At 43.5% G+C, this 13,278-nt stretch overlaps 1 protein-coding gene across 3 annotated transcripts in view; it reads left to right on the top strand.

Annotated features, from left to right (window-relative positions):
- LOC126457151 (glutathione S-transferase D7-like) overlaps positions 1–12,800 on the top strand; it is a 137,481-nt gene extending 124,681 nt beyond the window's left edge. For all 3 annotated transcript variants that reach the window (XM_050093223.1, XM_050093222.1, XM_050093224.1), the window contains exon 6: positions 12,561–12,800. In XM_050093223.1, the coding sequence (XP_049949180.1) occupies positions 12,561–12,725 (165 nt within the window). In that variant the 3' untranslated portion in view covers positions 12,726–12,800. The remainder of the gene's footprint in view (positions 1–12,560) is intronic.
- The last annotated feature ends 478 nt before the right edge of the window (positions 12,801–13,278 follow it).

Below are 13,278 nucleotides of genomic sequence, written 5' to 3'. Positions count from 1 at the left end.
GTAGTAAAGGAGTTTGCTATTTGGGATATAAAATGTAGACTGGCAATGGTAAGTTAAGCGTTACTGAAGAAGAGAAATTTGTTAATATTGAGTATAGATTTAAGTGTCAGGAAGTCGTTTCTGAAAGTATTTGTATGGAGTGTAGCCATGTATGGAAGTGAAACGTGGACGATAAATAGTTTGGAAAAGAAGCGAATAGAAGCTTTCGAAATGTGGTGCTACAGAAGAATGCTGAAGATTAGATCGGTAGATCACATAACTAATGAGGAGGTATTGAATAGAATTGGGGAGAAGAGGAGTTTGTGGCACAACTTGACTAGAAGAATGGATCGGTTGGTTGGACATGTTCTGAGGCGTCAAGGGACCACCAATTTAGTATTGGAGGGCAGCGTGGAGGGTAAAAATCGTAGAGGAAGACCAAGAGATGAATACAATAAGCTGATTCAGAAGGATGTAGGTTGCATTAGGTACTGGGAGATGAAGAAGCTTGCACATTATAGAGTTGCATGGAGAGCTTTATCAAACCAGTCTCAGGACTGAAGACCACACAACAACCGAGCGAGGTGGCGCAGTGGTTAGACACTGGACTCGCATTCGGCAGGACGACGGTTCAATCCCGCGTCCGGCCATCCTGATTTAGGTTTTCCGTGATTTCCCTAAATCGCTCCAGGCAATTGGCGGGATGGTTTCTTTGAAAGGGCACGGGCGACTTCCTTCCCCATCCTTCCCTAATCCGATGAGACCGATGACCTCGCTGTCTGGTCTCCTTCCCCAAAACAACCGAACCGAACCACACAACAGCAAAAAAATGGTTCAAATGGCTCTAAGCACTATGGGACTTAACATCTGAGGTCATCAGTCCCCTAGACTTACAACTGCTTAACTAACCTAAGGACATCACACACGTCTATGCCCGAGGCAGGAATAGAACCTGCGACCGCAGCAGCCGCGTGTTTCCGGACTGAAGCGCCTAGAACCGCTCGACCACAGCGGCCGGCAACACAACAACAAGTAGGGGTTCTAAATTACGTACCTTAAGAGAATTGGGCACCTGTTCAGTAGCGAAGATGAAGAAATACGGTATGCATTATAGAATCCATGATTTTGTTCAATACTTTCAAATCTGAAAGTTGCCTAACCTACAATCTTAACAACAGTAACGACACATTTATTCCACTGTCAGGGGAATCAAAACGATTGTCGGTTGTGTCTTCCGACTTGGTCGTTTCCAGACCAGGGTCCCTCTCCTAGTATTGATACAATTACCCTTCTTCATCATCCTTGAAAATCCGTAACATCATCACGGAATCATTCCTTTAGTTGAACTATGCGAATGACGAATAATATCACTCTATAAAACCACCACAGCAGTTCCTAAGCGACGGACCGAATACACTGTCCAGGACAAGAAATGCCCGCAAAAACTCCGCACGCCCATGAAAGTGTAAGACTGCAGCACGCCCGTGTAATCCGATACGTTGTTGTTGTTTACTTGGCCTAGACCCAGAGAGCCGTCTACCGCCAAGTTGTTGTTGCTCAGGCCAGAAACACAGCTCTCGCCAGCGTATCGCTGTACATTCCTCTAGGACACCCAGCAATTTTCTTGCCAGCTAGAAAGCGCCGACTAACTAGAGAAGCAGCACGGAGGCGACAATGTCGGCGTAATACGATAGGTAATCGGTATGCTGAATAAAGGCACAAAAATACGCCCACGTAAATGAAAAATGGTGGAATAAATGCATCTTACATTTTTTGCAGCGGTAACATATTATCTTATTGTTTTCGTGCGAATGGGAGTATTACATTCCAACGAATTAAATCCCTTCCACATTACGCTCCATCTGCTGTTTCAACGCTGTGACTTTCAAAGTCAATAAAAGAGTGACATCTACGAAAACTCCAAAGTAATGCGGCGTTTGTATGCAACATTTTATTTACAGGTGAAGCATCGTTTACAAACTTTGGGTAAAAAAAATTCACAACACACTGAGGTGTCAAAATTCATGGGATAATTCACACTACCGCGTCGTACCTTCTCTTGCATGGTGTAGTGCAGAAACCAGACTTGGCATGGACTCAACAAGTCGCTGGAAGTTCTCTGCAGAAATATTGTGCCGCTAAAGTCGTCCGTAATAGCGGATTTGTTGCCAATGCAGGATTTGCCGCATGAACTGATCTGGATTATGTCCCGTAAATGTTCGATCGGACTCATGTCAGGTGATCTGAGTAGCCAGATCACATACGCTCGTAGTGTCCAGAATGTTCTCCAAACCAATCGCGAACAACTGAGGCCTGGTAACGTGGCGTGTTGTCATCCATAAAAATCAAATCATTGTCTGGCCTCCAAGTAGTACAATATAACGATTTCCAGTCGGTTCAGTTGGACTAGACGACCACGTCCATTCCACGTAAACATAGCTAACACCATTATGGAGCCACAACCAGCTTTCACAGTGCCTTGTTGACATCTTGGGTCCATGGTTTCGAGGGACCTAACCCGCGCTCGAACCTTAACCATCAGCTCTTACCAAATGAAATCGCGGTTCATCTGATCAGGCCACAGTTTTCCAGTTTTCTACGGCCCAACCGATATGGGCACAAACCAGAAGAGGCGCTGAATGCGATGTCGTGCTGTTAGCAAAGGCGCTAGCGTCAGTAGTCTGCTGCCATAGCCCATTAACGCCGGATTTCGCCGCACTGTTCTGGCGGATATTTTCATTGTACGCCCCACATTGATTTATGCGGTTAATTCGCATAGTGTTACTTGTCTATTAGTACTACCAACTCCACGAAAGTGCCGTTGCTCTCTATCATGAATTGAAGGCTGTTGGCTGGTGCGTTGTGTGTGGTGAGAGGTAATGCCAGAAATTTGGTATTCTCGGCACACACTTTACTCTGTGCATCTTGGAATACTGAATTCCCTTCGGACATCCGAAATGGAATGTTCCATGCGTCTACCTTCAACTATCATTCCACGTTCGAAGTCTTTTACTTCCATCGTGCGGCCATAATCATTTCGGAAAACTTTTCACATGAATCACCATATTGTTTATTTGTTTATCGTGTCAAAATTACAGATAAAAAAGTGTTGACATAATTTTACACAAAAGAAGACCAAAAATTGGACACTGAAAGTGCATTTGGTGTATCATAAAGTCTTGCACTGTGCAGGTGGTTGGTGATGAGGAACACTGAATGAAATGGCTGTTAGTCTGCTCAGCGCCACACTGGCAAAGAACCGAGTCCACAGAGAAACCCCAAGTCCGCAGATTGGTCTTGCATCTCGTTGTGTTTGATCGCAGTCTATTGAGAGACCTCCATATTGACCACTTCTCAGAATATCCAAGGGGAAGTTGTTTCTTTGGAGGTATCCACTCTCCCAAATACTGACATTTCTCCCGCCATCGCGAGATCCTTGCGGCATGTGGATTCTCGACGACAGCCTCACCTGTTGGCAAGACGCTCTTTCTTGATTTCAGCCTAGGATTTGCGGGCTGACGACCATATAGGGGACGGGCTTCCTTCGTTGTGGCCTTACTTTTCTCATATCTCGCAGCCACCCCACGTCTGATTACAGGAGGAGCTGCGCCAGCGAGGCAATGGAGTTTGTCCACGGAGTACGTCTTGAGCAACCCGTGATAATCCGGCAAGACTCATTTAGGGTCAAATCTACTTTCCTGGCATGACTGGACTTGTACCATACCGAACATGCATATTCAGCAGTGGAATATTAGAGAGAAAGCGCGCTTGAGCGCACAGTGCATGTATTAGCACTCCATGATGTACCTGAGTACAGTTGACAGCTCCGCCAGAGTACTGCAGTTTTATACCTAGCGTTTGCGATACTGCCGCCACCTGTACGTGCTATCCCATTACTTTTGTTACATCAGTGTATAATCTACTGTTCTCTTGAAACTATACACTGGCTGAGAGAAGTCGACAAACAATTACCTTTTCGTGTCAACTTGTGGCATCACCCGTTGATATGAAAAGATAGTTGTTGTTGATTTTTCTCAGAACCCCATCATAGTTTTCTGTTTTATTAACCCATTTTAATCAGACACAAATATCTACAGATCCTAACAAATAGGCTTCCACAAGCAGCTCATTGTACATAAAGAAACGTGTTCGGTACCAAAATGATGATAGTCCCGTCCATGGCTGAGAGATATTGAAAGGCCTCCTTAACATAACATTTGGATGAGATCGCTCTTTTGGGAGACACAAAATGCCATGCACATTTATCATATTTATCACTTCTCGGGTTTTATGTATGAAGAAAAGTAAGAGTTCTACCAGAAAATCCCGATGCCTTCCGAAGAGATGAAATGCTGTGTAATACGTCCCTGTAAACTGGTACGTCCAGTAGAAGTTCAACATAAGTAGACTGTCGGGCCGGTACTGGTGCAGACAGGCCTCGCATGACGGGTCACCACCCATACCCATCGGGCAATTAATACCAAGTGGCATATTGAAGGTCACTAAGTAACGTGATACGTACGACGTCTACCCGCGCCTATACGGCAATTGTGTGTCATAAAAATTGCTGGGAAATGAAGGTCACGGTGCGGGTTTCTAGATCCTAAATCAAGGGCACCCTCCTTCTCTTCCCCTACCCTTTCTCTCACAACAAATGGTTCAAATGGCTCTGAACACTATGGGACTTAACTTCTGAGGTCATCAGTCCCATAGAACTTAGAACTACTTTAACCTAACTAACCTAAGGACATCACACACATCCATGCCCGAGGCAGAATTCGAATCTGCGATCGTAGGAGTCGCGCGGTTCCAGACTGTAGCGCCTAGAACCACTCGGCCACAACGGCCGGCTCTCTCACAACAAGATGACTTAAAACGTGTCCCCCTCCCCTCCTTTCATTAATATTCCAGTTGTGTGAGTTTCGTCATTCAGGGACTGTGTGCCATATTGAGAACATCAGAGTCACTGCCTCTTGCGCAGAATAAAAGAATAGCGTGACTGTCACATTCGAGCGTAAGTACTAGTCCATCCATCTCTCTCTACCCATTCCTCTACGCAAACTGTGTGACAGAAAAATGGTGGTAAATATTACATTATTTATAACGAAAGACACTCTGACTTTACAGCGTGTGACTACAAAACAGCAGGAATTTCAAAGTGGTAGAGTGTCCTATTGGCTGAATTACTATGTTTAACGACATCATGGCATTTTCTGTAAGCACTCCAATGTATTACCACTTTACATTGCTTTTAACAATTTTATTTCATTTTTTGACTGATTCTGTCACACATTTCAAGATCGTCAGCCAAAGATGCATGTAAATACGGGACTATCAATGTTTAACAGTTACCACAGTGTGTTACTTTAACAAGCCGATTGATATCCTACATTAAACAATTAGCACAGGGTGATATTATAATAAATACGTCAGTATCCCATGTTAAACAATTAGCACACTGCAACAAATACAACCTTACTATGTATGGAGTTTATCAGGGAGTCATTCTTGCATTATTAAGCTGTTAGTTCGTGTACAGAAAGTCTTTTACAAATTGTATCGGCCCTGAAAAGGGCCCTTTTTGTAGCTAGGACATTGTTTACTTAAAGCAGGTGCTCGATCTGGCGACCCTCTGACGCGACACAAGCTTGGTAACGTCGAACGGTGTCCGACCTCTTTCAAAGATTCCTGGCATTGCCCTGATGTGATTGGCGGTATGTTGAATGCGATCCATTAATTCCTTTTCGTTTCTAGGTGGTTCGCGTCCTGGTGGGTGAACTAGAACCTAGAAGAATCCCCACAGGAGAAAGTCCGGTGCCGTAAGGTCTGGTGATCAAGGGGGCCATGTCCTACGAGCACCTCTGCCAATTACCCGGCCGTCGAAGAGTTCATTTAAATATCCGCGCACAGCACGACTGTTATGTGCGGGCGCTCCATGAGGATGCAACCACATGCGTAGTGATGTGCCCAGGGGAACATCTTCCAGCAGGCCGGGTAGAGTTCGTTGTAAAAAGTGGTAATTTGCCCTGGTAAGTCGGGGAGGCAGACGGTCCAGCGCAATCAGATGGTCACCCATAATGCCTGCCCAAGTGGTTCTTGGTGTCCGTGGACGTACGTGACATAGGAATTTCCCCTTCCTACTAATGAACATTTTGATTGGTGTAAAGGCCATCGCGATTTAAGATGCACTTGTTGGTAAACAACACAATGGCGGAGAAGTCGCAGAAACCACCAGTAAAACCCTAGCCTGTGTTCATAGTCCGCCACAGGATTTAGGTCTTGGGCGGGGTGGAAACTAAATACATTATGGCCGTCATCCCTCAAAAACCTTCGAGACTAACTGATAAGTGACCCCTCTGTCGTGCCCAACCGCTCGAGTACTTGTCGTAGGTGCTTCCTCGAAGCGCTCGAGAACAGGCTCTTCAAATGCAGCATCCTCTCGTGTTCGAGGTCTTCCAGCATCACCATGATATCCTGCTAACTAGCCTGTTTCGCCAAGTCGCCAGTGAATTGCTATAAACGCTTGCGAGTGTTGATAGCGTCTTGCTGGATACCGTTCATCATATAACCGTCGAGCTTTATGCGCATTACCGTTGGCTAGTCCATAAACGAAAACCATATCTCGTAGTCCTTCAAACGAATACTGTGCTGCCTTGCTTACTGTATGACTAATTCGCAGGTGACGTTTGTGTGCTCCGAAGCGAAACTTACGTGTGAATGCCTATGACGTGTTGTGGAGACAGACATGAAGACCTATTCGACACATGTGCGTATCACGTTGGAGCAGTGACGGGGCGAGGGACGTTTGTACGTGTGAACCGACGAACGTAGCGCTGCCCGTCAACCGACGAACGCAACTGGGCAATCCCACGGCCAGTCGGAGCGAGAGAGTCAGAGAATGGAGAATGACCCCTCAGGAGCCCTCTGCTGAATATTTCACTAATCGTCAAAAATTCTCCCACCCCTGAGACGGCAAAAACATGTGGGACGTGTCCCCCGCACTTTCTCGCTCTCTGGCAGTGAAAACGCGATAGCGGCCGGCCGAGGAAGCCAGCTGTGCCCTCGTTTACGATTATCACTCGCTCGCTAGCGGAAGCAGAGGAGCCCGATAACACAGACAGATAACTGCCTAAACATGAAGAACTCAGCATTGGAGCAAAAGGCAGGCTGTACAAAAGACTCTAATATATTTGGTTAAATGTCTTTCCGATCCCTGAGAATATTTCTAGTAATGTGTCGTTGTTAATATTGATTTGAAACACCACTGTCACTAGCAAAGTTCTCCTTTACAGAAACATTTTTTTTAAAGTCGTCAGCACTAAAAATGCGCTGGGACAGTAGCAATGACAGTTATACGATGAGTTGATTCATGATGACGGTCTGACCACGACTAACAACAGTGATGGAATAATTAAATTTCTGTATCGACTATGCCAATGAAATGACAATCTTTAAGAAGGAGCTGCGAATATATGCAAAAACTATCCTACCAACCTCAATGAGTAGTTGCTATTTTACTTTAGATAATGGAAGACTACTCGACAGGAATGGGTACTGATTCAATTAGTCTCTGCTGCTTTACCTATAGATAATAGATTGTGATGTGCTGGATACCTAGATGCTCATCTGGAGAACCTTCAATTCAAAAAAAAAAAAATATTCATGGAAATTGCCTGTAGTGCATTGCCATCATCCTCTATCGGTTAATTACTAAAATTCTGTTAGTTACTAAAATTTAATACTATTACCAGATTATAGTATTTTCGATATGTACCAATTTGTTTTAAAACTGTATATTACGCTTCTTGATTCTGCCTTCGGTCAGATACGTGCTTTCTGACGTACTATTTGATCTTATGTAGTCCTCTTACGAAATTGACTATGTCCTTCATGTCCGAAGCCTTATGTAAACTTAAGTGCATAAATCCAGAATGAAATTTTCGCTGTGAATCGGAGTGTGCGCTGATATGAAACTTTTTGGCAGGTTAAAACTATATACCAGACCGAGACTTGAACTCGGGACCAGTTGCTTCTGGTGGGCAAGTGATCTACCGCCTTTTTTAAAAATCTCGTTTGTTCGTTAGTGGTCGTTGAATTTGTTCGTGGCGGACGTCCCAGGATGCTTGTTCAAGTTCATCGTTCATCCATTAACTCAGTTTTTTGTAACAGAGGGAGGCTAAACCTCTCACCGAATACGCTGAGCTACCGTGCCAGCATCATCAGAGCTTCCCAAACACAACTCACAACTCGTCCTCACAGCTTTTCTTCTGCCAGTACTTCGTCTCCTACTTCCCCAACTTCACAGAAGTTCTCCTGCGAGGTCCCGTGTTCGAGTCTCGGTCCGGCATACAATCTTCCAGGAAGTTTCAAAGTGCATATAGTAAACGGCACTGAATCCATTATTTTTACGCAACTGCGCCAACGTTTTATCATTCTTCTCCGAATTAATTAACGATTATCGACTATACACATCCAGACCCGTTGACTCTCGGGCCGGCATATTATTGCTTCGTATGGAGTGTAGTGGAACTAACAGGTAAGTTCTGTTCCACTTTTCCGAAACAAGTTTGATAGCAAGTTCGCTACTGATTATGCCAGTCCAGAGTCCTGTTTGGCAGTACGTCTTCATTCCAAATTATTACATAGTACTACACTTACCTCATAGATCAAGCTTCACAGCAGCAATCGGGGTGGCTTTTAAATCACATCTGAAATTGGCTGTCGATTGGAATTATTTTTTGTCCCAAGATATCTGTTGTGATGGCAGAAGAGCCAATACCGTGTTACGAATGGAGGTCGAAATGCACGCGTTTTAGCTCACGCAGGCCAGCGTGAGGAGGGAAGAACTATACTGACATGAGGTCTGGAACATGACAAGGAATGAGAATTCAGAAAGCGGACGTAATTAGTTTGATACTTAACTTTAATCCATTAATGGTGAACGTCGCTCTTGACGGTGGATTATTCACAATATTATCTGTTCAGAATAAATTCTTAGTAACTGAGTACGGCGCCTTTCTAGGTCGTAGCAAATGACGTAGCTGAAGGCTATGCTAAACTGTCGTCTCTGCAAATGAGAGCGTATGTAGACAGTGAACCATCGTTAGCAGAGTCGGCTGTACAACTGGGGCGAGTGCTAGGGAGTCTCTCTAGACTAGACCTGCGGTGTGGCGGCGCTCGGTCTGCAATCACTGATAGTGGCGACACACGGGTCCGACGTATACTAACGGACCGCGGCGGATTTAAAGGCTACCACCTAGCAAGTGTGGTGTCTGGCGGTGACACCACAATATCAATAGTTCTTTCAGTTTGCCTCTATATAGCATGTGAGGGACCATCAGTGCAAAGTGACCGCTCGTCATTTTAACACTACTGCTTACATATTGTGCCCTTCTAAATGGTTGATTTAAAAGTGCGTTACCCTTCGTTAAGCAGTTTATTTCAGAATTTTATAAATGCATTTACCGTGCCCGAAGCGACCTTTTCCGCTCCAGTTCTGAACACCGATAGGGATTCAGTTAACTTTCTGAAGAAGTCTCTGTTACGAAAAGAACTAAAAAATAAAAAACAAACAAGCACTGCCTAGAATCTGAACAGTGCACAGAGTGAAGTAGTCTTCTTAACGGAACGTCGACACAGCGTGACTTTTAGACAGAGCTGCTTTGGGGTAGCGAAGCGGAATATCACTATGGTGAAGTACGACCTCTGTTCAAGATGACATTGGTTTTTCCGTATAATATTTATGGCAGATTGTGGACTGGAGCTCAAACTAGGAACTCTACCCAATAAGCGTATATCTACTGAGACCAAGTTCTTTTAGTGATCTAGCAAAGAGTCGTCGGGCAACGCATTGTTCTCTATGGGCGGTGATTATCGACCTACTGCTGCCTGCAGAATGCATCCGTCATTGGGCCTAACACATGAAAGTCGGAAGGTGCGAGATCTGGGCTATAGGGCTGATGAGGAAGAACAATTACATGAAGTTTTTAGAACTATTCTAGGGTGCGTAGACCTGTGTGAAGCCTTGTATTGTCATGGAGAAGGTGAAGTTCATTTGAATTTTTGTGGCGACGAAAACGCCGAAGTCCTTTCTTCAGTTTCTTGAGGGTGCCACAGTACACTTCAGAGTTGATGGTTGCACCATGAAGGAGAACATTAAAAACGGAATAACTCCTTCAGAGTCCCAGAAGACCTTCGTCATGACTCCACCTGTTGAGAATGCGGCTTTGAACTTTTTCTTTGGAGGACATATGGTGTGGCGCCACTCTATGGATTGCGTTTTGTTTCTGGTTCGAGGTGCTGAATCCATGCTTCATCACTAGTGACGATATGTAAGTCTGCGGGCTTTCGTGGCCGTTGTCACTGAAGTTAAAATCTTCTGGGTTATTAGGCCGCGTCATGTTTCTTCTAATATGATCGATGTTTCGACCCCTCTGCTGGGATCTTCCTCAGGATCTTTTGGTGTCCACTACTGCTAGAACACTGTCAGAGACGAGTGTCGCGTCCACTTATAAAGGGGGAGTTTTCTGGGGTTCGTGCTGGAGTAGAGATAGTATTGGTTAAAATTCATATGGCCACCATCGGTGGGCCATAGTCATAGGCTAATGTAGAAGAAGGGGTGTTGGTAGCTCATCTCCTGTGGATACCATTGGTGGTCATCGTCATTGGACAGAAAGGCAGTATTCCACACTTATGCTGGAGAAGGGTTATTGGTTGGAATGCCTGCTACCGCTATTGGTTGGTCGTCATCAGTGGCTAGATTCGAAACGGACAGAGCAGGAGAGGAGGAATGTTTACCCAAAATATTATTGTCCGCCGAGGTGACTTGCAGCGCGTTGTTTACACCAAAAGATCCTGAGGAAGATCCCAGCAGAGGGGTCGAAACGTCGAACATTTTAGAAGAAACATGACGTGACCTAACAACCCAGAAGATTTTAACTTCACTAGTGACGATGTTGGACAAGAAATTGTCACGATCAGCCTCCTAAGGCGCAATTAATTCCGCATAGATGATCCGTCGTTGCTCTTTATGGTCTTCTGTTAGCCAACAAGGAACTCACCAGGCACTACCATCAAAGACGTCCAGCTGTGCAGCGAGATGTTTATGATCCGTCGACCACCTCGAATGAGAGTGTCCGCAAATTCCAGAACAGCAGGAGTGACAGCTATGTGTGGCCAGTCGGCGCTCGGCAGATCCGTCAGGTCTGTGCGACATTGTTGTGTAGGTGACAGAGGCAATGTCCAACGACCTACCGTGCTTATGTTCACTCCCAGGTATCCGTAAACATTCTGCAAGCGCCACTGAATATCTGCGATGCTCTGGTTTTCTGCCAAAAGAAAGTCATTGACCGCTCTCTGCTTGGAATGCACCTCCGCTACAGACATCATTTTGAAGGCTACGTATACCACTGTCACCTAACGGAACTTCTTCAATCTATAGGGGCTGATGCTCGAATATTCGGCTTCGCTCGAGAACACATCATTGCATTACTTATCGAATGCCCTTCACAGTTTCTGATTAAAAGTGGGTAAAGTTACTAATAGCGTGCTATTAACAAGAGATCAAAGTGATTTCTTGCGAATTTTGAATTAAATTATGGTGATGAACTGAGTGCATTAACCATTGTGAACACGGTATTGTAACAGCAGTGACGCCTGCGGGCTTTAAGTGTTACGGTTGAAATGCTTGTGTTGCAATAGCGGATGGGATCTGCGCTCGTTGGCAAGCAACACCTGTGATTTTCTGGAACATCTACAGCTTTCTTCCAGATTGTGCTAATATCTATATCTTACAGAGCATGGTGGCCATTCATGTGGAACGAATGATTGTTGGTAAAAACTCTGTATTACCCCGAAGAGCATCCATCATTTTTAAGAAGGTCAAGGAACTGTTTAACAACCTAAACGACAGACTATCAACTTTTAAGCAATCATTATGTTTCTGGTACAAGAATAGTAGTGTCACTTACAGCAGAGAAACACCAGTTATTTTGTTAAACAGGTTCACAGAAATTTTTTAGTAAAATTGAATTTCTCTTCAGTACAGAGACAATAGAATATAACATCAACTGTTTTCTGTTTCTATAAGAATGGTTACTTCCTTCAGATATGTGTCAAATCATTTAGTGTTTTTGATTAAATCCCACAAACCACAAAGATTCCCAATCGTGCCCTCTCTCAATGAACTTCTCTGAGCTGTGTAATAATTTACAGCCTTTCCTCGTGTTGCTTTCATCTTACTTCCTGAATGAAGTTATAACGAAGTCACAGCTTCATCAGAAGACAAGAAATGTGGATGAATGTTTAACATTTTATAACAATTAAGCAAGTTTGAAGTAACTTTCGCAGTAATTATAGTTGTAGTAAGTCATAAAACCTTCAGTACACTGATAATTTACCTCTTCAGTACAGTAAGCTACCACTTGTTCTTTAATACCAATATCAATAACAACTTAAAATATAAGTTTTGTTTGTGAATAAATCGCTTAATTACAACGATATTTGAATATTATGTTATTGATTTTTGGTAGTGTATGAAATTACCATGTGTTGGTCAAAAATCCATTTGTGTTATGTTTCAGTACAATACAGAATTTGCTATTGATGCTGCTAAGCACCCTAACATCACCCAGTGGATTTCTCGTCTTGAAGAGTCTTCTCCCATGTACAGAGAGCATATAGAACAGTTCTTTGAGACAGTAAGAAAAACAGCCGAAGAAGAAAAGAAGAAAGCTCTACAGAAATAAATATGTGGACTACTGTTTTCATAAAATTTTGTGATAAATATTTCATTTAATAAATAACTTAATTACCTTCTCCTAGATACCTATTAACACCTAAATTTTGCAGTATACACACTAATAAAATCGAAAAATTCTGCAATATACACATTAATAAAATCGAAAAATTTGTAATATGTAAAACAAAATTAGTTTGAGACTGAAGAGAAGAAAGTAGATATTCAATAATTTTCATTGTCGATATATTCATAGCAGTAACTTCTACGAAAGCTCTCGGTCAATGCACTTTCACTCGGTGTGGAGTGACACTATTACTTACAAAATAGTAGGTCTACTGTAAATACATTTATGTCATAAATTCATTATTTTTCCTTCCGTTTGACTGTTGTTCATACTATTGGCCGTTACTAGGTACTAGCATAGTAAATGGAAATTCATAACAATTAATCGGAATGTGAGAGCAATACACAAAAAATGGAAAGGACGTTTGGAGTAATTGGCGCAACTGAAATACACTCCTGGAAATTGAAATAAGAACACCGTGAATTCATTGTCCCAG

Source organism: Schistocerca serialis, chromosome 2, assembly GCF_023864345.2.
Source record: "Schistocerca serialis cubense isolate TAMUIC-IGC-003099 chromosome 2, iqSchSeri2.2, whole genome shotgun sequence".
Lineage (NCBI taxonomy): Eukaryota > Metazoa > Arthropoda > Insecta > Orthoptera > Acrididae > Schistocerca > Schistocerca serialis.
Note: the sequence above shows the minus strand (reverse complement) of the source record. Positions and strands in the feature narration are given on the sequence as shown.